The sequence below is a fragment of the Rattus norvegicus genome, chromosome X, assembly GCF_036323735.1.
Source record: "Rattus norvegicus strain BN/NHsdMcwi chromosome X, GRCr8, whole genome shotgun sequence".
Taxonomy (NCBI): Eukaryota; Metazoa; Chordata; class Mammalia; order Rodentia; family Muridae; genus Rattus; species Rattus norvegicus.
In genome coordinates, this window is record NC_086039.1 from 30,318,036 (window position 1) to 30,341,506 (window position 23,471).

Sequence of the window (23,471 nt, forward strand, 5' to 3'; positions counted from 1 at the left end):
AAATATTTTCTGTTTGAGAAATACCATTGATCTACAAATGAATCTTTCAGGCTGGTAATATTTCTTGTTTTCAAAGGAGGGAGTTCAATTTGACAAGGTTGTCTTACAGTTGGTATCCTTCTGGAACTGTGCATTTATTAGCATATCACTCTAGCAACATGAACGGGTTTAGGTTTGTTCACTCCAATCTCTGCTTCCGGAATGGGCTGCATCCTAGCCTCTTTCACCACACCAACTCTTGTTGCAGTTCACAACAATTTACTCCATGTCTTGGGGTTGGGGGAGGAGTTTGAAGTTTCTTGACACAAAGAAATGATACACATTGCACACATGAATATTGTTGCAGCATATCTCATTAATATGCACAATTATTTTGTCCAATTAAATTACAAATCATTCTGCAACTGAAAACCTACCTACATAAGAAGAAAAGCAGAGTGGTAAATATGGTCTATTTATTGGAGTTGTTAATTATACCTAAATATGTAGGGCCACTCTCAGCACTCAAAGGGTGGAAACAAGAGGACCAGGAGTTCAAGGACTCTTTTTCAAACTGAGTTTGAGGCCAGCCTGGACTCTAGAAAATCCTACCTCAAAAACAAACCTAGCTAAGTAGACCAAAAAAGAAAAAGACAACACCAAAAGACAGCTACCACCCAGGCAAATCTTATACAGGCAGTCAGTGTTTCTTGGGAACAGAATACAGATTTGGAAGATTTCAAGCTACGTTTGAGATATACTGAGCTTGGGGCAATGCCAGAAGCCCCAAATACAGATGCTAATAGTATTTGGATGTAAGAGCTGTCTTAGTGAGGGACTCTCTTGGTGTGATGAAACACCATGACCAAAGGGTGCGAATTGGGAAGAAAGGGTTTATTTTTACCACACCATCTTAACTGTACGTCATCCCATAGAGTTCACTGTCTCCACTTTCCTCCTGTTTTGTTTCCCATAGTTTCAGTCACCTGTGGTCCACCCCAGTCTAAAACTATTAAATTGAACATTGCAGGAGTGAAAATTCAAAAGATTTAAATTCACTCCTCTGAGTAATTTGATGAAATTTTACACTGCCCTGTTTATCTCTCTTGAGAGATTTGAATTATCTCTTCGACACACGTAGCTACACAGTATAAGGTACCTATCCATTAGGCGCTTAGTAATTGTATTCACATTTTTTCTACTGCTGTTATAAAACACCATGACCAAGCAAGTTATAAAGAGTTTATTTATGCTTGCAGTTACAAAGGAACAAGAGTCCATCATAGAAGAAGCATGGCAATGAGTAGCAGACATAGAGGTAGAAACATGAAGCTGAGAGCTGGGGGGGCAGAGACATGAATCTGAGAGCTTACACCCTGAAAAGCCAGCCCAAAGTAGGGGAAAATGTGAAGCACTGAGAGATTTTTAAACTCAAAGCCTGACTAAAGTGATGTACTGCCTCCAACAGGCAGAGCTGCTCCACCTCAATCTTCTCAAATAATGCCACCAAATTGGGAGATTAAGTGTTAAAATGCTCCAGGCTGTGGCGAAAGTTTCTCCGTCAAATCACCATGGTATCAGTCGGTATTAGATTCATTGTTACGGTTATACAGTGCTGATGTTCAGATACTATATAAGGTTCTCTACTATCCATACTTTTAAACATCTACTGGGGATATTGAAACATCAATCAAGAATCATGGAAGACTTCTCCGATCTCATTATTTTTAATTGAATGTCTTCCCTCTCTAGAAGGTTAAGTCTGTCATATTAGGCACTCCATTGTCAATTTTTATTTTTGATGTAGCACAAAGATCTTCCATTTTTGTTATTGGCATTAAGTGCTATATATAATTATTGTAAATATTTAATGGTGTGTTTATATTTCTATATGTGTGTACACATGTGTCTATGGATGTTGAGGAAAGAGGACAAACTCTGGAGTCTTTCCTCAGATACCAGAGGAACTGTCCATTTTTTGGAAGACAAGGCCTCTCACTGTCCTGAAACTCTGAAATTAAGCTAAGCTGACTGGCCAGCAAGTCTTAGGGAACCTTCCTGTTTCCTTCTTAGCACCAGGATTCAAAGTGCCTACTACCATGTTAAACTTTTTTGTACACGGGCTCTGGGAATTAAACTCAGGTCCTCAGACTTACAACGCATGATCTCCCCAGTTCTTTCCTCTGCATTTGAGGATGTTTATCAGCATACCTGGCCTATCTATTAGTACTTCTCCTAGTTGATGCAGTCCACTATGCCTCCAGACATTTCTAAATACCTATACTCTGTGGTAAAATTAACCCCTATTAAGACTGATGCTTCTTAAAAGCCTAGCCTGAGGTGGGTACTCAGGAAACATTTGTTAAAGCGATGATTCAAGTGAGAGCATTTTGTATTATACTTGTGTGAGATAGTGTTCCCTCAGCAGATCCTACTTTCTGTTACATCTCCAATGTAAGGGTCATTTCCTTCCATTAGTTAAATAAGAAGGTCAAAAGCCAAAGAGAGCATTCATTCATAAATTTAATGAGCAGAACAATCTCATCCAATGAAAAACAAACTATGTATAAACAAAGCCTTCTTAGCAGCAGCCTCTAAATTCCAAGTGCCAGACCCTAAAATTTATTGCAAGAGTTGTTTAAAAATTCAATAAAATAAAGTGTTTGAAACGATTTTATTAAAATGTTAATTTTGATAATTACTATACCAGCTATATGAATTTTAACTCTAACACCCTAATATATTTCACAAAGAAAATCACAGCCTAAGCAAAAAATACCTTTAAGTAAAATGTAAATTAAAGGATAAAGAGGTGGCTCAGAGGGTAAGAGGGCCTACATTCAATATCTGGATATCACATGGTGGTGTATAACCATGTTTAATTCCAGATTCTATCTTCCTAGCTTCATAGATATCAAACACGCATGACGTACACACACACACACACACACACACACACACACACACAAACACACACACACAAACATACACATATGTATGGACAAAACACTCATGCTCATTTAAAAATTCTTTTAAAATATATTTAGTGTGAAGTTATATTGCAAGTGAATCATTTCTCTTGGTTATCTTACAAAGGACTTTGATCCTTTCTTTCTGTTTGTAATTCAGATCTGTACCTTACAATGCAATTCCATTTGTGTACTTCAAATAATTCTTTGAGGACAGCTTTCAGCCAAAATGTTAATTGGGTCCTGTCCTCTCACCTAATTTTATTAGTGTTTTTTCCTTCTTCAACCTCAATCTTCAAAAGTCCATAATTAATGTTATAGTTGTGTTAACCCTGTCCCCAACAGTAAGAATGTTATGTTCCTCATGACAACATGTTTGCCTAAGATGGTCTTGGGTTTTCTGTTCAGTTGTTTAGTTTGTATTTTGTTTGTTGAAGTGTAGATCATATTTACAACATACTGGGGAGCCATTAGCTTGGGTATTTTTTTTCTTGCTTGCTAATAGGAACATGTTCCATTTCAAATCCTTGTCACCCCTTTGGTTGTCTATTACTTTAAATATATACTCTACATATTCTTTTGGGGGAAATGTTCTGGTTATCTGTTGATGTCTAGAAAATACACATGATGGCTTAATAAAATCATGTATTACCCTCCTGGTTATATAAAGTGGCTCTTCTCATCCAGATGGTTCTTAGTGAGGTCTCTTAAGTGTGGCTATAGTTAAATGACAGCTGTGGTAGAACTCATCTAAAGGCTTGATTGGGCCAGGCATTCACAGGGTTGGAGATCTGACCTAGCTAGGGATGGCTGGGCATCTGCTCTCTCTTCAAACTGCTTTATTTAACTACTTCACAGCATGGAAGGGAGGGGGTACAGGATTTTGTGACTATGCACATGGTAGCTGGCTTCTTTCAAATCAAGCATTCTAAGATACAGATGTGGATGCTATGGGGATTTTCAAATTCGTCCAAACAAAACCTGTAGATTGTGTATTGCCATTTTTATGTAATCTGCTGTATGTTCAAGATACTCACATGAATAGCTAAGGGTCTAGAGGTATAGAATAGAGAAGAGTGTGAATAAAAGATGTGACTAAGGTACATCTTTGAATCCTCTGTATCACTAATGGGAAACGATGATTAAGACCATCTTTGAGTATTGGGGGATAATTTATTGCCAGATAAAGAAGTTTCATTAAATTCCCCTTGCTTCTTCTACTGGGAACAAAACTGGTGGTTTTCTTAATTACCAATGGAACTTCTCACTTAAGAATAAAAGTGGGAGTGAGGAATATACTGTCAGAACAATTGATAAAGGTCAAGCCAATACTACTGCACAAGTGCAGAGAATTTTAAGCTTTATTTTTTATTTTATGTATATGAGTGTTTGGCCTACATGTATGCACTGTGTACTACACATATGCCAAGTAGCGGAATAGGTTATACAAAGGTACTGAATGCCCTGGAACTGGAGTTACAGCCATTATGTCGGTGCTGGGAATCAAATCTGAGTCTTCTGCAAGAGTTAATGCCCCATCCCATGCGTGAACCCTTCGATCCACTTTCTGTCTATCTTTATTACCCATATGACTATAGTGACTCATTTTGTATAATTTCTTCCACAGCAACACTAGAACATAATTGGGATGAAGAATAATCTCATCCTTCTCCTTTGTTGTTATAACTGAAATGGCAGACTTCTGCAACAATAGGCTGAAAATGAATGCTTCATCAAGAACTGGATAGAGCACAGCGCTTACTGACTCACCTTTTCTGAAGGCTCTCTCCTTTTCTGGATATCTCCATTCTTTCTAAGTAATGGCTTCAATATCTGTTGAGGAACTGATTCAGTGGATAATTATAATCTCTATTCAGACTGCTATAGGGGTCATCTAGATGGAACCCTAGAACCCATTCTAACTTTAGTCCTGTGGTCACTTTTCTGAAAAGGGCAGGTGAATCTACTTCCTCCATCTTTGTCAGTGACTGACTAGGCTGACACTGTGTTATGACAGGTTATTCAGACAGAAGAAACTGCTTGTTTATTTCCCATGCCTTGGTTCAAATCAAGAAAATATAAAGAAAGCAAGAGGTTCTATTTCAAAATACCCCAGGAATAAGAGAAGACCCGTTTGAACCAGGTTCTTGGAGAAATGCTGTTACTTGGTTATTGTTGCCATCAACAGTGGCTGCCCACAAGCTGAGAGGTCAAGGACTGGCATGCACTAACATGCAGGAAAAAATAATTTTTCTAATCTCTTCTAAGAACTCTGAAGAATGAGGATAAGAATGTTATATTTGTGCTTGCTTAGCTTAGAAGTGCAAGATCAAATCTCTCTTGCTGAGCCTTACCACACTGCCTTCCAAATAACAACACTACAGAACAGTCTGTTGAGTTATGTTAAAATGTCATTTCAAAATTTACAAAACCCTTTCATCCACAGACCTAAATTACCTCTTTATTTGCCTTTTAAAACTAACCTTCCAGTCTTCACAGATTGATTACTTCTACTTTTAAGGTTGAAAATCCAATTGTTTACTTGTCTGGATTTAATTTTTTTTAAAAAAAGGACACTTAAGTTTTTATAAATAATGTCCTTCTACTGATTTCTGTTGTTTGAGTTTTATTTCCATTCGTTTTTACAATCTCTGAGGAAATCTAGATGCAGTTAAATTCATATCAGTCTCTGAGTTGGATCAAGGGATCTAATTAGTTGGTGTAGAAAGGAAATGTATAATTGCACATGCTCATATGATTACACAGTGAAGAACTAAAATAGTCTAACTATAAAATGAGAAAGACAGTTAAAGAAAGGTACCAAACTATCTTGCTCTAAGGAATTGAGAGTGCCATCTAAGCTTCGTTGTTCAGAGGGAATTTAGGGTTTCAGTAGTAGAGCACTTGCCTAGAATACCCTAGGGTCTGGTTTCAATCCCCTGTGCTAGTGGGGGTTGCACAGATAGATTTAATACAGAACATTATACCTCATTAAAAATCCAAGGTTCTACTTTGTGGAGTCTCTCAAAGGACAGTTGTGCTAAGCTCATGTCTGTAAGCATAAAACAGCATCATTAACAGTGTCAGGGTCTGGTTCTAGCCCATGGGATATATCTTTGTGAGGCTCTACCCAGCAGCTGACTGACTAAAACAGAGGAAGGGACCAACAGCCAAACATTGAATTGAGCTCAGAGTCTTGTGGAAGAGTAGGGGGAAGGACTGAGGAACCAGGAAGACATAAAGATTCCACAAGAACAGAGACAACTAACCTCGACCCTTGGGAATCCCAGAGACTAAACCACCAATGCAAGAACACACATGGGGTAGACCTAGGCCACTGCACATATGTAGCAAATATGCTGCTTGGTCTTCATGCAGCTCCCCAACAACTGTGTTGAGGGAGCTGTCCTTGACTCTGTTGCTTACCTATGGATCCTGTCCCCTAACTGGATTGCCTTGTCTGGCCTCAGTGGAAAAGAATGAGTAGGCTTAGATTTTTCATAACATACTTTAATAAGGGTTCTTAAAATGCTTAAACTTCCCTTCTAGCCCACCCACCAGAGGTAGTAGGCAAGAAAGACTAATAGGATACGAGGTAAATGAAGGTGTTTAGAAATAGTTCTTTGGGTCAATTCCCATCTTCATTGTTAGGATATCAGCAGTTCAGCCTACTAGCAAACCACCAAACACGAATCAGCAGCTGCCATCTAGTCCACAAGGCAGACACCACATATAAATTAGCAGCAGCAGCAGCTTAATTCAGAATAACCTAAAAGACTCCAACTGATCAGCAAGAGTATGTAGAAAGCAGTAAGAATCCACTGGAATATCAAAAGTTCTTTGGTGGATTACTCTCTATGAAGTCATAACAAGTGAAAATCAGCAGCATGATGTAAGGCAAACCAACACAAGACCATAGTCATCAGAGAAAAGTAGTAAGGCAAAACAAGGCAAACCAAAGCACAAGCCTTGTCCTACCATCTGTGGTCCTATTTATATTCTTTATATTCTTTACATTCTTTCACATGTCTGATTCAACAAAACATCCACTCACCTGTGTCTGCTTCAGCACAACATCCTCTCACCTGTGTCTGCCCCAGCAAAACACCATTATGACTAATTTAGTCTCCAAAGAAACCAGAAAATTTTACTTCAAGGATGTGCCTAGTCCTGTAATGACTTGAAGTGCCAAGGCGGCTTAGTAATGATGATGTACCTTCCCCTCCTCAGAAGTGAAAGGGAGGGGATGGGAGAGGGGCCATGTGAGGTGGAACTGGCAGGAGAGGGGGCACTGTGATAAGAATGTAAAGTGAATAATTATATTAATTAATGGAAAAATGGCAAGGTTCTTCACCTTCCTTGCTGACATCTACATAATCACATCTAATGAAACTACGCAAGGCATATTATTATGCTGGGTGGCCCAAACACGACTCAAAGGACAAGGCTTCTGTCAAAGAAATAACAGGAATAGAGAATAAATTTGGCAAAGGTGGTCTAGGAGGGTTAATTTGAATTTTTCCTCAAAGGACAACACTCTGATTCATGTATTCAAATGAGGTTTTTTAATTTTGAGAAATTTGTACATAAACAATGTATCTACAACAGTCTCACCCATCTCCAACACATCAAGCCCCTCTGTGTCTCCTACACAATGATATTTTGTTTAATTACTATTGTGTACACACAAAGACACACACACACACACACACACACAATCTAATGAGTGCCGTTAGAGTTGCCCCTACATACAAGTGTCCAGAGCTAACCACTTGGTACAGCCTATGCAGGAGCTTAGTCTTGGATGCAATCAATTTTTCCTCTCTCAGCAGCTATTAAATATCTATAGCTTTTCATCTAGGTCTTGGGCTACGTGGAATATTCCCTGTCGACATTGGCAAGTCAACATTTTAACCAACCCTGACATGTAAAAAAATGGCACTAAAACTTGAAATTACTCCACAAAAGTAGAAATTTTTGTTGGAACTTATTATGAAATACTTCTCTAAATGTGCTTCTGCCTGGATGTTTAAAAGCCTCAAGCTATTTTAGGCCTTCCTAAAAAGAGGTTATCTGCTTGCTTGAATGTTCGCTCTTCCATTACTGATTCTATCTTTCTGCTGAAACAATTTTAAAGTGGCTTATATTTTACCCTAGGATTATATTATTTGGAATATTAAGGAATACAAAATATTGTGTCGTTAAATTTTCTTCCCTGGCAGGTTATAATTAAATAATGACTAGATGAGGAAAAAAAACAAAGGAGAAACATATCTCCAGTCTTAATGACAAATAACATTTTATAATACTTCATTTCAATTTAGATAACTGCTTGCCATAAATTGTGAAATTGAAAATCAATCTAGGTTGTGTTTTAGGCAAATTATAGAACATTCCAACATGCACAAAGATTTTTAACACAATGAACACATTTTTAAATGTTTCCTATTGTCAAATTAACAAGGTGTAATGATCAATGCTTGTTGTGGTTATTGGCAGGAAAATAAATCTCTATAAGGGGAAGTCATAGGTAGAAATTGCTCTTAAGATACTTAAATTTGGTGGTTAGTATTGTCGACTTGCTAGAATCTAGAATCATCGGAGAGAAGGGGCTTCTGGGTCTGCCTAGGGACACATATCTTGATTGCATTAATTGAACTGGGAAGACTTTACCAGTGTGGGCAGCACCATTCCCTGGCTAGACTCCTAGACTAGAAAACAGGAAAAAGGAGCAGAGGATTTAGCATGCTTCATTGCTTTCTTCTTTCTGCTGTGATGCCTTGCGACCAGCTGCCTCAAGCTCCTCTCTATTACTGTTTTAACTTCCCTGCAACAATGGACTGGGACTGGGTTCTTGAACTGTGAGACAAAATAAGTTCTTGTTTCCCTTAGCATAATGGCTTGAATGAGAGGACCACCCCCCACCCCAATAGTCATGGGTATTTGGAGACTTAGTCTTGGAGACTTAGTCAGCAGTTGATTGCACTGTTTAGGCAATTTAGGAGGTGTGGAGGTGTTGAAGGAAGTATGTCACTAAATATAAGTTTTGAAAGCTTAAATACCCATGCCATTTAGATGTGCGTGCACATGCACGCGCACACACACATACATATATATTGCATATATAGGATATATATTGTATATATAGGATATATATATATATATATGTGTGTGTGTGTGTGTGTGTGCATATGTATAGTGCTTATGGTTCTACTTGTGAACCCTTACCTTGCTGCTCCTGTAGTCATACATGCCATGTCCCCTACCATTACAAACTTATCCTTCTAGAACCATAAGCCCAAATGAACTCTTTCTTCTTTAAGTTGCCTTTGTCATAGCGTCTTACCATGACAAGAGGAAAAGAAACTAATATATTTATGTTGCTTTTTTGAAAGTGTTTTATCACAGCAACTGGAAAAGAAACTAAGACACTTGGTCACAGGTCCTCCTTTATCATCCTGGCAGACAGAATATAAGACAGCTAAGATCCTTACCTCTTTGTAGTCATATCATTATGTATTCCATTATACTCTTTACATCACTGGGCCCCCAACTTGTTTCCAACCAACAGAATACAGTAAAAATCATTTCACTTCCATAATGATGCTACATAAGATTGCAGCTATCACATCACTGGCTCTCTTTAGCAGGCTTTGGTGAAAAACTTAGCCCTGTTGAATTAACATTTCTAATGTCCGCAAATGTGTGGTATCATCAGCAACAGGGCCTTATCATCTACTTTTCACAGGCAACCAAGGGACATGGCAATAGCTTGCCATGTTATGGGTGCCTGTGGGCCTTTTTTATTGATACTCATAAAGAGGTAACCAATGCCTGACACTGAGGTTTTCTGGCACTGTGTGTTCTAGGAATATCTTTGTTCATCCATATGTGATACCTCTGTTTATTCTCCCTGTAAATGTACTTTAATTAACCCAAAAACTAGTAGAGTGTTGCTACAAAGTTTAGTAAACCTTAGTTAAGGTTAACTTACCAGTTTCCCTCATTTCTTCCATCTCTACATAAATCTTTGCTCGCCATACTCTCCTAGTCTGTATTTTGGATATCTCATGTATTTCTATTATCATATTTGTGAGATCTCAGTTTGCCATGCAGCATTTTCATGCTTACTCCATGCTGGTTAACAATTCTCCGTTCCTCTCCTTTTTCCCTTCCCCATCACTGCTCCTTGATTGAAACCTTCTCCCCTACCCCATACTCCCCTTCTCTAGTTTTGCTGTGCCTATATTCTCCTTCTTATGCATTACCTATATCAATGGCCCATTTTGAGGTTCCTAGCTTCCACATATATGCTACTTTAACCCCATCCCCAGAAACCCCCTAAGAGTTGAAGCTAGAAGAAGCTCTTAAGAGGTATAACATGTGGTACTTATTTTGTGGGGATGGGATGACTTCAGTCTTTATGACGGTTTTCTTTTTTTTTTCCGTTTTTTCTTTATTAACTTGAGTATTTCTTATTTACATTTCGAGTGTTATTCCCTTTCCCGGTATCCGGGCAAACATCCCCCTCCCCCCTCCCCTTCCTTATGGGTGTTCCCCTCCCAACCCTCCCCCCATTGCCGCCCTCCCCCCATAGACTAGTTCACTGGGGGTTCAGTCTTAGCAGGACCCAGGGCTTCCCCTTCCACTGGTGCTCTTACTAGGATATTCATTGCTACCTATGGGGTCAGAGTCCAGGGTCAGTCCATGTATAGTCTTTAGGTAGTGGCTTAGTCCCTGGAAGCTCTGGTTGCTTGGCATTGTTGTACATATGGGGTCTCGAGCCCCTTCAAGCTCTTTCAGTCCTTTCTCTGATTCCTTCAACGACGTTTTTCATTTCTACCCATTTATTTACAATTTGTTGCTTATACCTGAGCAACGATTTCATTGTATATTTGAACCACAATTCATTAACCATTTGTAAATCTACAGGCATCTGGATTGATTCCATTTCCTAGCTATTATGACTAGAGAAGCAATGAAAATGGATGTACAAGAATCTCAAAGACATATGGGGCTACCCAGGAGTAATGTAGCTGGGTCATATTGTAATTCTATTTCTTATTTGTTTTTGAGAAACCTCAATATGCATTTCCAGAGTGGCTAGACTAGTTTACACTCCCGCCAGCAGTGTATAAGAGGTCCACTCTCACCAATATCCACGAACCAATTTGTTGCCATATTCCGTGGTGGTGGTGGTGGGGGCGTCAAATGAACTTTCAATCTGTGTTTCCCTAATAACTAAGAAAAATAGAAAGCTCTTAAAACAGTTTCCCTGCCATTTGCACTTTGTCTTTAGAAAGCTTCCTAATAAGGCCTACAACCCTGTTTTTAATTAGATTTCTTGTTTTCTTGATATTCAGGATTTTAGTATCATATATATGTATATGAACTTTCTAAGTAGGACTCTAACAGCACAGGAAATAATGATAACAACTGACTCACCAAATCTCATGGTACTGAAAAGGCTCAGGACAGCAAAGGGAAATGTCAGTGGAGGAGGAGGGCAGCAAACAGACTTTGAGAAAATGTTTTCCAACCAGACATCAGACAGAGGGATATGTGTATAGGTATACGTATATTTTATATGCTAACCCTCTGTCAGATTATCCAACAGAAGAATATATATGTATAAGATACCTTACATATGTATGCAATATATGTATGTATTCTATATACTAACCCTCTGTCAAGTGTACATCTAGAAAATATTTTCTCTCCTTCTATTGGCTCATCCTCTCCTCCATTGACAGTTCCCTTTGCTGTAGAGAGAACTTTTAGCATCATGAGATCCACTTTGTCAGTTATTGTTCTTATTTCCTGTGCTGTTTGAGTCCGCTTTAGAAGGTCCTCACCTGTGTTTTTAAAGCAAAGTGTACCCCCTACTTTTTCCTCAGTGAGAGTCTTTGTCCAGTGAGTCATTTACTCCCAACAACTGATACAGTAGATCTGTGAATGTCAGCTCCCCTGAGCAGCCTGAGTGACTAACTATCCTAATACTAAGTGCTGTTTTCAAGGAAAGCACTTCTTCCATGCACTGCCTCATCCTTTACTGCATGCATTGTCTGATGAGGTGCAATGATCTCTGAAAATATTTTATGTAGTGTGTGTGAGGAGGGGTCGTGTACTGAGGTGCATGTGTGAGGGTCAGTTGACAAATTTTCTGACCTGGTTCTTGTCTTTGACCTTGGTGAGGCACTCCTTGTTTCTGCTGCTGCACCATGTATTCTAGGCTGGCTGGCATGCAGAATTCTGGAAAACTGTATCTAACTCTTATCTCTGCATCTGACTTTGTTATATCAGTTCCATGAACCCATATAACATGAACTTGGGTCTCCAGATTAGTGCAAATGCATGACTTTATCCATTCAGCCATCTCCCCAGTGCCCTATGCTCTGATCATCAGCCTTCAATCTTGTATTCATGTTTCCATTCCTCCTCAAAGTTCCTGTTTGTCCTGCTTGGAGTCTGGGAAACCTGCAGATCATTAAGGAACATCATAGATGGTGTTTTCTTTGTCTTCCAACACTCTTTTCTAGCTTCAATTCTTTGGAAATGTAAAAAGCTGGACAGAGTGGTGACATAAAAGACAGAGAATTCTGCCTTCATTGGCAGTGGTATAACTGAACACTGGTTTCCTGTATCCATTGATTAGATCCATCATTGGTTCCTGTGGGTGCTTTTTCTGGACTCCTGAGTGACTTCTCTGTTGAGACTGTACTTGTAGTCTCCTTCGGTCAGACTAAACCTCAGGGCTGCTATGCTAGAGTAGCTCAGCTTTCACATATTTCTTCTAAGGCTGTCTTACCCGCCTAGGTTTAGCAGCTAAGTTATTGGGGAGCCTTCATAAAATGGTCTGATCCCACCCTGACACTGCCTTAAATTATTTGCCTCAGGTATCTCACTTCAGTGGAAGGGCAGGAATCTCACAAATGTTGCTTCTGCTCTCTGGGCGTTTGCTGCTTCAAATGTCTCTCCCCATTACCTGTTTTAGGTTTTTTTAGGAAAACAAAATGATAGACTGCAAAGAGAGTAAAGGGTTAATGTTACAAATTCTGGTTCTCAACATTCCTGGTTCATGTCTCACAGCACCCTCCCCTTCGCCTGTGGAGATGACTAGTGTCTATTGGCATGGGACCCCACTAAAGCTGTCTAAATCCATTTTGACATCCTTTAACACATGAACACATACCGATCTGATTGTCTTTCTTTTTCTTTCTTCCTAAGATTGGGTTAAGAATCCTAGGGGATCTGATCTGCAGTGGAGTTAATTCTTCTTGTCTGGCAGGTGATGATTAAGTACTTACAGATGAGAGAAAACAGAGGTAAAAGCTCTTCCCTTGAATGATGATAGATATCACACTGAGAAATTTTACATCAATTATTTTATTTCTAATGGAGCATCACCCAGGAAATGACAGAGTCAAGATTGTTCAGAGACTCAGTCTATCTGCATCCTGTACTCAGGTCTCCTGACTCCTAGCTCTCTTAATTGCCCTGTCTTCTCGGCTTAATGCTGGAGAGAGGGAATCTGATTGGTTGATTACAACATCCCCATACAATTAACTGGTCTTAAAGGATGGGTTCTTAGGATGCTTTGCCAAATACTGGGGTCTCTGGGAGCAAGTTGGGCAGAATAGGCCAAAGAGAGTAGATGAGTCTGACTTTGCTGCCACACTTGAGAATCGCAATAATTTATGTGAATGGATTCGCTTTTTAATAGACTATAAATTTGAAATTAAATAAAGCAGCATTCCATAGTTTTGTTTATCTACTAGAATTGAGTAACTATTTTAGAATCTACTTGTTTATGCAGAGTTCTAACTAACCATTGTTTGATGATTTCATACACACACACACACACACACACACACACACACAGATTGGATCCTGGGGATTCATCTTCTGGGACCAGCCAATTATATGTGAATGTTGGAACTAGCCAATCAGATTTCCTCTCCCCAGCATTAAGATGAGAACATGTTGATAAAACATGTTTTCCTTCCCAACTTCAGATGTTCTTTTTTTTTCAACCCCAGAACCTACTTAGGACCGTGACTATGTGCATGATATAGTGCCACCTACTGCAATACCCTCTCAAAGTGGCATCCTTGAAGAAAACTGACTCTCCACCTGCCTGCCAGCAGTCACCTGCCGATAGCTCTCTAGCTAGGGGTGGGATTTCATGAACCACCCTGATCATCAATACTGGGATTTTGGCTGGCTTGATCATGTGCAGGTCTTACATGTGCAGTCACGATTGTGCAGAAACCTTGTGTCCAGGAGACACCATTTCACTGTAGTCATCCACCACCTCTGGCTTACAAGATTTCTGACCTGTCTTCTGTAATTATTCCTGAGCCTTGATATGGGGGAGGGGGGATACGGTGTGATATTTCAAGCTGAGCTCTCCACAGTCTTTTATTCTCTTCACAAGAAGCAGTGGCGGGTGTCTGTGTTAATCACCATCTACTTCAAAAAGAAGCTTCTTTAGTAAGGTTGAGAGATACACTGATCTATGGGTATTGTTTTATTATTTGTGTGCATGTGTATATATGTGTTGTTGACATGTGTGTGAGTGCTCTTGTGGATAAAGGTATACATGTGTTGTGTGAATGTGTATGTAGGTCAGGTGTCTCCTCAAGAACTTCTCTTTTTTTGAGATATGGTCTCTTTCATTGTTCTGGAACTCTCCAAAAAGCCTAGGCTGTATGGCCAGTGAGCCTCAGGAATCTACATGTCTCTCCTTCCCCAGTGCTAGGATTACAAGCATGTACCACTAACCTGCTGGAGAGAGGAGGGTAGGGTGGGAGGGGGAAAGGGAAAGAGGGAAGGGGAGACAGAGACAGAGAGAGGGAGGAAGAGATTGAGCGATTACTGGGCTTTGAACTCAGTATTTTATGCTTGCTCATTAAACACATTATTTACTAAGCTGTCTGCTCATCTCTATATTGCATTTCTTATCTGTAGAATGTGTATTTTTTTCCTTTGACCAAGAAGTAAAAACTAAGCTGTACTCCTTTCCTCCTCTTTGTGTTACTTTCTGCCTATTTGCTTTTGATCTGCTACCCCTGAAATGGATACCCCTTACACATCCAGCCTGTCACCACCACACATTCCAATGCAAACAGCATTGTTGTCTACAATTCCTTAAAAGAGAAAGCCAGAATTCCTTTGTAAAGCAAAGCTAGGATGCTTTTATAAACCACCAAGCCTGACCTAATGATCCGTAATGGCTCCACCCCACAGCCCCCAGTAGTACACAATCCTTTCTCACACCCACTGAAACCTGGCTTGATTATACACTGCTGCTCTGCCTACTGCAGTTATTGGGCACTCCGCCAGCCTCAAAAAGTGAGGAATTGTAGCAGTTGTCAGGCTGACAGCACCGTGCTCTCCACCTGTCAGTATTATCAGCATCAGGAGTGTTCTGCTTGTTCCTGGAGTTGTAGATCTAGATCCCCTTCTCATTCCGACCACCTCTCTTTTTCCCTGCCACACTCTCTAGCTCAAGGTACATGCATTCATCTCCTAGGAGTCAATAGATCACAGTATGACAATGCAGAATGAGTGTGCTCACCCCCAGTTGCACGAGTGTTAGAAATGCGATTTGCAGTGGTTTCTCCACGGGAACAGAATTCGCCTTATTCATTTGGCCAATAAATCACAAAAAATGGGTAATTCATTGGAACCTGAAGTAGAAAAAATCAACTCTTCTTTGGCAAAATAGCAAGTGGTTTTTATTTAAAATTTGAAAAAAAAAAAGGAAGGAAGACAATATTATAACCCATAATGTGATTTTTTTTTTTCTTCAAGGGTTTGGGTTACTTTGAGGAAATTAAATAAGCCATTCTAGTCCATTGTTCTGCTCTAGCTGTGAAGTGCTTCCTACTGTGAACACAATTTCCCAATTGTTGCCTGTCAGAAATACTTAGCAGCTCTGGTCCTGGGCATTTCACGATCTGAGTTGTGCAATATGAGGAACAATGGTTGGCAGTGTTACCGTTTTAAAGTAAACAACCTTCAGGGACGTTTCTCTTCCATGAAGCTTTTTCTGAGAACACATTTCATGCATTGAGAGAATGTTTTAAAATACCTACCCTCAAAGAAATCAACAGAAATTTTCAGGCAGCAGAGAAAAGTAAGCTATAGGAAAATCAGAAAGGGAGAAGCGATTTTCAGAACCAAGTGCTATCTAGAGGCTCATTGAGTTCGGTGCTTCTAAAATCATTCTTCCCTCACCAAGTTTGATTCTGAGGCCCCATTTTTGTTTTTGTTCATACAAATCAGATGGCTGGTAAGAAACGCCTAGGAAGCTGTGAATTGTATGGTTTGTTGCACTCAGGAAACACTTGATTGGGAGTTTCTCTGTGCTCTGAAACCCTCTTCTGAGCTGTTTCATTTACTCTGCCCTGGTAGCTTAAGGAACATTGGGCAACACACCATACACATTTCCTCTTGAAAGAAAACGGCCCCTTCTTGAGACAGTGCTTTGCACGTTAGGTAAATCTGTTGGTTTTTCTCTCTTACAGGAGCTGCAAAGAATCGATTCTGTTCACTGTCATCCAGCCTTATCCTGTAAGTGTTCTCTGAGAAAAAGTGCCACTCAAAGTTCTGGTCTCCTCAACCCACTCGAAGAAAGCCACCCGGATGAATAACAGTGGAGACAAATAACATGTGTTCCCAATGCAAGCTGAAACAATCTTGATCATTTCTATTGTGTTCTGTGTTACAAAAACCATTCATTGGCCTGAAAAGTACCACACTCCCTAAATATCCTGAAAGACCATCAACTCTGCAGGCCTGTGAGCATTTCACATCTGCAACTAATACAAAACCCAAGACTCTCTTGTTTGCCAGCTTCAGAATCGCAAGTCTCATGGGAATATCTAATTACAGGAAGTTGTGTGAAAGTTTTATTCTTGTCCCCATCTAATTATTTTGGTAGAGAACTGGATAATTAAGGCCGCTTCAAGGAGGGATGAGAGCGATGCCATAGTCAGAATTCAAGTTCAGATACCTCGGTTAAGAGAGAGTAACTGATTACAATCATACTGCTTTCGTTTCTTACATTTTTGGTTCTCTGTGACTTGGTTTCATGTATCTCAGGCTGGTCTAAATTTGCCATCTAGTCCAAGGATGACCTTGAACTTCTGACCCTCCTACGTGTACCTCTAGTGCTGGGATTAAGAGAATTCATCACAACATCCAGTTTATAAAGTACTGAGAATTGTACCCAGGGCCTTGCCCTGTTCTAGACTAGCACACTACCAACTGAGCTACAACCTCAAACCCAGTTCAAAACCAATTCTAAAAAAAAAAATCATAATCTTCATGGTATGGAATTCACTGTTTTTACATGTGTAATTTAAAGGTCTTTGCAAAACAGTGAAGTATGCAATTACCACCATAGTACAATTTCAGAATGCTCCGTCATCCCTCTCTATTTCCTGATTTTCACTTCAAATTCATCTATATTCATACCATCCAGCCCAGACAACTGCTCAACTTTCTCTGTATCTATAGGCTTATTGTTACTTGTAAAGGTCATACACTCACAAGATCCCAAGGAAAATGTCTTTACATCCAGTATCTTGTTGGGCATTTTGTAGACAGGCAGAAAACCTAACCAGCATAGCTTCCGTGCTTGATGTTCACAGAATAATATGTATATTCCAAGTACAGTGTAATTGCTGTATGCTGTTTTTACTCCCGTCTCTCAAATTTACATTTTTTTCCTTGAATTTCTCTCTTTACTTTGCAATATCTTAAAAACATATGATAAGAACATTTTTATTAACTACTTTGCTTACATTTCAAATGTTATCTCCCGTCCTGGACTCCCCTCCATGAACCCATCACCCCTTCTCCCTCCCCTTTGACTCTAAGAGGGTGCTACCCCACCTACCCTCCCATTTATGCCTCATGCCTCTATTATTCCCCTTCTCTGGATCATAAAGCTTCAACAGGAACGAGCACCTCCCCTCCCACTGATGCCAGATGAGGCAGTCCTCTGCTACATATGCAGCAAATGCCATGGACCTGCCCGTGCATACGCTTTGGTTGATGGTTTAGTCCCTGACAGCTCTGATATTGTTGTTTTTCCTATAGGGTTGCAATCCCTTTCACCTCCTTCAGTCCTTTTCTAACTCTTCCACTGGGGTCCCGGGCTCTATCCAATGGCTGGCTGTGAGTATCTACATCTGTCTTAGTCAGGTGCTGGCAGAGCCTTTCAGAGGACAGCCATACCAGGCTCCTGTCTACAAGTACATCTTGGCATTACCAATAGTGTCAGGGTTTGGTATCTGCAGATGGGATGGATCCCAAGGTGGGGCAGTATCTGGGTGGCCTTTCCTTCAACCTTTGCTCCATTTTTGTCCCTGCATTTTTTTTAGACAAGGACAATTTTGAGTTAATGTATTTTAGGTGAGTGGGTAGGCCCATCCCTCCACTGGGGGCCATGTCTACCTACTGGATGCAGTCTTCAGGTTCTATTTCCCGGCTGTGTCTAATGTCATCCCCATTGGATCCTGAGACCCTCTCAAATCCCTGAGGTCTGGGACTGTCTACTGGTTCCCCAAGTTCCCCACACTTCACTACTACTTATTTCTATTCATTCCCCTGTCCCTCTGGACTTCTTTCCTGTCTCTTCCCATGCCTGGCCATGCCTCTTGCCACCCCCCTTTCCACCTTTATTACTTCGGTCTGATTCTTTTTACATTGTATACTCCTGTTTTTATTCATGCACAAAAAGTAGAAGAAAGGAAAAGGGTTATTTGGCATTCGAGTTCAAATAGAACCTAATAGGTTAGAGTTAAGATTAGGGTTAGGGTTAGAGCTTAACTCTTGTGCAACCGAGTTTCCATGACTTGTTAATGCAGAAATATTCCTTCCTGTCAGTGTACTTTGATTTGATTATCTGGTTTCTTTTTCAGAGTTCAGTGACTGCTTTTTCTTCCTTGAAAGTTAATGTTTAGCTAAGGCACTCAGGAAAAAATACTGGACACATTTTTGGCCAGTAGCTACTCTTTTCTCCGTTCTTACCCTAGCCAATCATCGAAGGTGAATTGTCATCTTGAACTTGCAGTTGACTATCCTTCCTTCCTATGATGCCTACCATGCTTTTCACTCCCCCTATCCCCTCTGGCCAGCCAAATTCTTCCCACCTTTCAAGGTTCAGCTTCGATTGTAAATGCTACCAGATGATTTCATGTTCTGACACTGCTGACATTTCGGAATTGGATCCTTTACCACAAGTTTTGCCACTGAAAATTATTTGCAGATATTTCCAAATGTCCCTTTGAAATAAAACTGTCCCAAATTGAGGACTAGTCTACTACCTTAATGTCCCTCCTTACTGCTTCAAAGTGACTTTTTCCTCCTCTGAACCATGGATATGAATACTCTGAAGGTACTGAAATAAGTATACTTGGTAGACAGAGATGAGCAGGTGAGAGAAGAGACCTTTTACTTCTGTTTTTATATTGGGATTTTCCTTCTAGCTTGCTTCTTTAAAATAATAAATCTGGCCACAGTAGGCTGTAATCTCAGCACTTGAGAGGATGAAGTAACAGGATTGCTGCAAGTTTGAGGCCAGCCTGGGTACAAAGTGAGACCCTGTCTCAAAACAAATAAACAACAACAAAAACAGGGTTTAATCCATCCTTTTTACAAACAAGACAGAGTCTAAAATGTACAAATTATCCAGTCCAACAAGAGAACAACTATGGATTCGGCTTCTGTCTGAGAAAAATCTATAAATTTCACATTATTACAGCACTTCCATTTCTTTACGGTTACGGCAAGCCAAAAATTCTTACGATGCTTGCCTAGCTACTTCATGCTAAGGGCCAACAAAATGTGTCCCATACACCCAAGAGAAGCTGTGCCTTCCTCCTGGAAACTCTGCCACTACAGTTTCCTGGGCTAGCCTATGGTTCACAGCACAAGCCAAGTCCCCTGCCATGTCCCCTGCTAGTCAAACTTCCAAACTGGTTCACCAAGGAATCTTTACTAGGGGACCTTTCTGGATAATCCTCATTAACGCAACTGTATGTGCTGAGGTATCACTCCTGGAGGGCAGGGTTTGTGTTCTTCATTATGATGGTCAGTCAAGTACCAACCACAAGAAAGGAACAGGAAAACAACATTCTTACAATTGCAGGTCCTAAGGAGATCAAGTCCCTGTTGAGTCCAGAAGTGGGTTGCTTGAAAGGGAGTGGGTTCAACCTAGTAGGTGAGGAAACAGAAAGAAGAGGGGCCAACCGATAAGTACATTTATTGATGGTGAGAGTAGAACACACATGAAAAGTTTCAAAGAGATCTGGGTGTAATGGAATATGCCTATGTATGATGCTGGGACTCCGGAGGCCAACATAGGAAAACCAATAGTTCAAGGCCAGTCTAGGCAATATTTAGCAAGACCCTGTCAAAGAATAAGGAGTTAGGAGGAAGAAGAGAAAGAAAATGTGTAATTCATATTTTTAAACTCCAATAAGTAAAGGTCGGGCTGGATGTGAATAAGATGTTGTGGTAGGAGCACCTCACCACGATTGTGTACCTAGTCGTTGAGACTGGGTGCACACAGCCTGATGTTGGAATGCCGACATCCAGGAAAACAAAAGGTTTCAGTTTATGCCAGTAGTCATTCAGTTAGTGATTGCATGAGATGGCAGATAAATATGCCACCTCCCTCTGTCCTCTGAACATTGTAACTCTGGGGCATATGGTCAGCCTTGCTTCCCAGAAATTCTCAGTAGGAATAAGTTCCAGTTGCCTATAGTGGTGCCTTCCTTAATAAGGAAAACTTTATTAGCTTGTTCCCTCTTTCTGTCTCCTTTCTCTGCATACCTGCCTGGATCCCTTGGAAGCACCTCCCAGATTAGCTGCCAACTCATTAAGCCTTGTCTTAGCATCTGCTTTGTGGAAATTCCAAATCAAGTCACTTCGCAGCTCTAGGCTATGACAAGGTTACAAGCGCTGGCAGCACAAGGCCATATTATGAAGTCTCAGAAATCAATCTTCCTTGTGTTTTTATAGTTTTTATATTTTTATTTTTTACTTAAGTGTATGTGTATGAGCCTGCTTGTGTGGTCAAGGCCAAAAGAGGGCAGCAGATCCCCTGGAACTGGACTAAAAAGTGTTTGTAAAGTGCCAGATGTGAGCACTGAGAATGGAAATAGGGTCCTCTGCAGAGGTGCAAGGAATCTTAACCATTAAACCATCTCTCCAACCTTTTATTTCTGTAGGGTCTTTTGTTTGTTTGTTTTGCTTTGTTTGGTTTGGTTTGGTTTGTCAGATGCTGTTCTTATCATTTCTAAAAGCCTCCAAATACTTCACTACACTGTAGCCATCTTATCCATAGCAAATTTGGAAAATACTGCATTAATTGATTAGGGGTGAGAAAGCATTGAAATCAACACCAGGAGAATCTCACTATTCTACGTGTTAATTGCTTGTCATTTCTGGCACCTGGTATGAAAGGCCTCTGATCAGTACCTATGGTTGGTGACAGCTAATTCACCAGGATTCTGAGCAGTGCATAGTATATATGTTTTGACTAACAGAGAGAAATATGAGTTCATAATTGCTTTGTACTATCCCATCCATCTGAAACCCTAGTCACCAGAGTAAGCAAGCCACTCTATTGCCAATTATTAGATAACCTTCTTGGAGACTTTTTATGGCTTTTTTTTTCTGCATCAAAACAGCAGTTTCAATTTTTGAGGCATTTCAATTTATTTTATGTGTATGGATGCTTTGCCTGTGAATAGGTCTGCACACCGTGTGCATGTATGAAGTGCTCACGGAGTCTAGAAGAGGGCACCAGATCTCCTGGAACGAAAGTTTAGAGATAGTTGTTTGTTGAGGTTTGGTCTGTTGCTATGTACTGTAATGTTAAATTCTGCACCTGAAATTCTAGCCCTAGAGTGAATTCTCATATTTACAAGCTTTTTTGTGCAAACCTTGATCTTTGGTTTAAAACTAGTGGTTAAATAAAAATGGCTACATCTAATTACAGGAGAGATTAGAGGTGGATGGGCTTTGAGTTACCTGGTTGGGGGTGGAGAAGAAGAACAAGCTGTGAGGAAAATCCCCTTGAGACAACTTAAAGGACAAAAGGTTTGCTTTGTCTCTCAGTTACAGAGCTTTCTTTGTGCAGGCCTCAGCTCCATTGACTCTGGGCACATGGTTGGACAAAGTATCACAGCAGTGGTAGTAGGGACAGACACAGGAACTGTTTACCTCATGGCAAACAGGGAGTAAATAGAGAGAAGAGCCTGGAAAGCAGACCAAACCTTCAAAGACACATCCCCAGTGTTTTCTTGTTGCTGAGGTAAAAGCAGCTTAAAGGAAGAAGGGTCCATCTCAACTCACAGTTTAAAGATACATCATAGCATCGAGACAAGTTGTCTCACTGTGGTCACAGACAGGATGCAGAGAGAGATGCAGGCTCACCTCACTTTCACCTGTCTCTTTTTATTCAGTTCAGGACCACAGTTCATGGTATGATATTGCCCATAAGTCAGGTGGGTCTTCACACTTCAGTGAACCTAATCTAGGTAAACATTCAGACACAGGCTCAAAAGTGTGTCTCCTAGGTATCTCCCGAGCCTGTCAAATTAACAAGCCATATTAAGCATCATAGCAGTGACATATCTCCTCGACCTAAGTTTCTATCACCTCCTCAAACAGCACCACTAGGTTAGGGCCAAGTGTTCAAGACATGAGCCTATAAGGAAATGTCATATAAAAAAACATAACATGGACAAATCATGCTATGTTTTCAAAGAGACTGAGTGATGTCACTCTATTTCTAAAATTCTATCAAGTGATACACATCTCAGGAGTCAGTTCTGATAAGTATACCTTTTAACTGAGGCAAGGAATTGTGTAGATTATTCTAGAAAGATATAGTAAGTTACTAAGTCGAAAAGCCAGGATTCACAGAACTCAAAGTTGTATATATGGTGCCTTGACTGAGTCGAACATTTTATTGCCGAAGAATGCTGGAGGAGTCATGCTTTATTGTGTTGAGGCATCTCAACCTGTAAGTCATGTCTCTTTCGGTGTCTTTATTGCAGCCACTCTAGTTGTGCTAAACTCATTGTGCCAGTGTAAATACTGCTGCTCAGAATCATTAAGGAAGAATAATGTTTCGCCTTCATCTAAAAAATGGCATCTCAAAAGCAAATCAACTCACCACCGTACGATTTGCTCGTTAATCATCACTAAACGTGGCCTAGAATTACACAGACACATCGCTGCAGCACTGCCAGCGTGACTCCTAAAACTCTCCGAGAGCTTGCTGAACACTCGCACTCATTCAGAGTCCCTTCGGAGTTTGGTTTTCTTTACTAAGAGGTCAGCCATTCTCCTCACGTCAGCTTGTTGTTCACATACGAAGTTTCAGAACAAAAATCATCCATTTCTCAAGCCTTCTAAGATGCTGCTCAAGGTCCCAAAGGTGGAAAGAGGGGTACAACTTTAGAAACAGCATTATCTAGTATGGTGCTGCAAACC

The 23,471-nt window shown here is 40.3% G+C and overlaps 1 protein-coding gene across 8 annotated transcripts in view; it reads left to right on the top strand.

The window, feature by feature from the left end:
* Nucleotides 1-23,471, top strand: part of Frmpd4 (FERM and PDZ domain containing 4) — a 647,084-nt gene that overhangs the window by 578,202 nt on the left and 45,411 nt on the right. For all 8 annotated transcript variants that reach the window (XM_017601999.3, XM_063279932.1, XM_039099649.2 and 5 more), the window contains one exon: nt 16,481-16,526. In XM_017601999.3, coding sequence (XP_017457488.1) covers nt 16,481-16,526 — 46 coding nt within the window. The remainder of the gene's footprint in view (nt 1-16,480; nt 16,527-23,471) is intronic.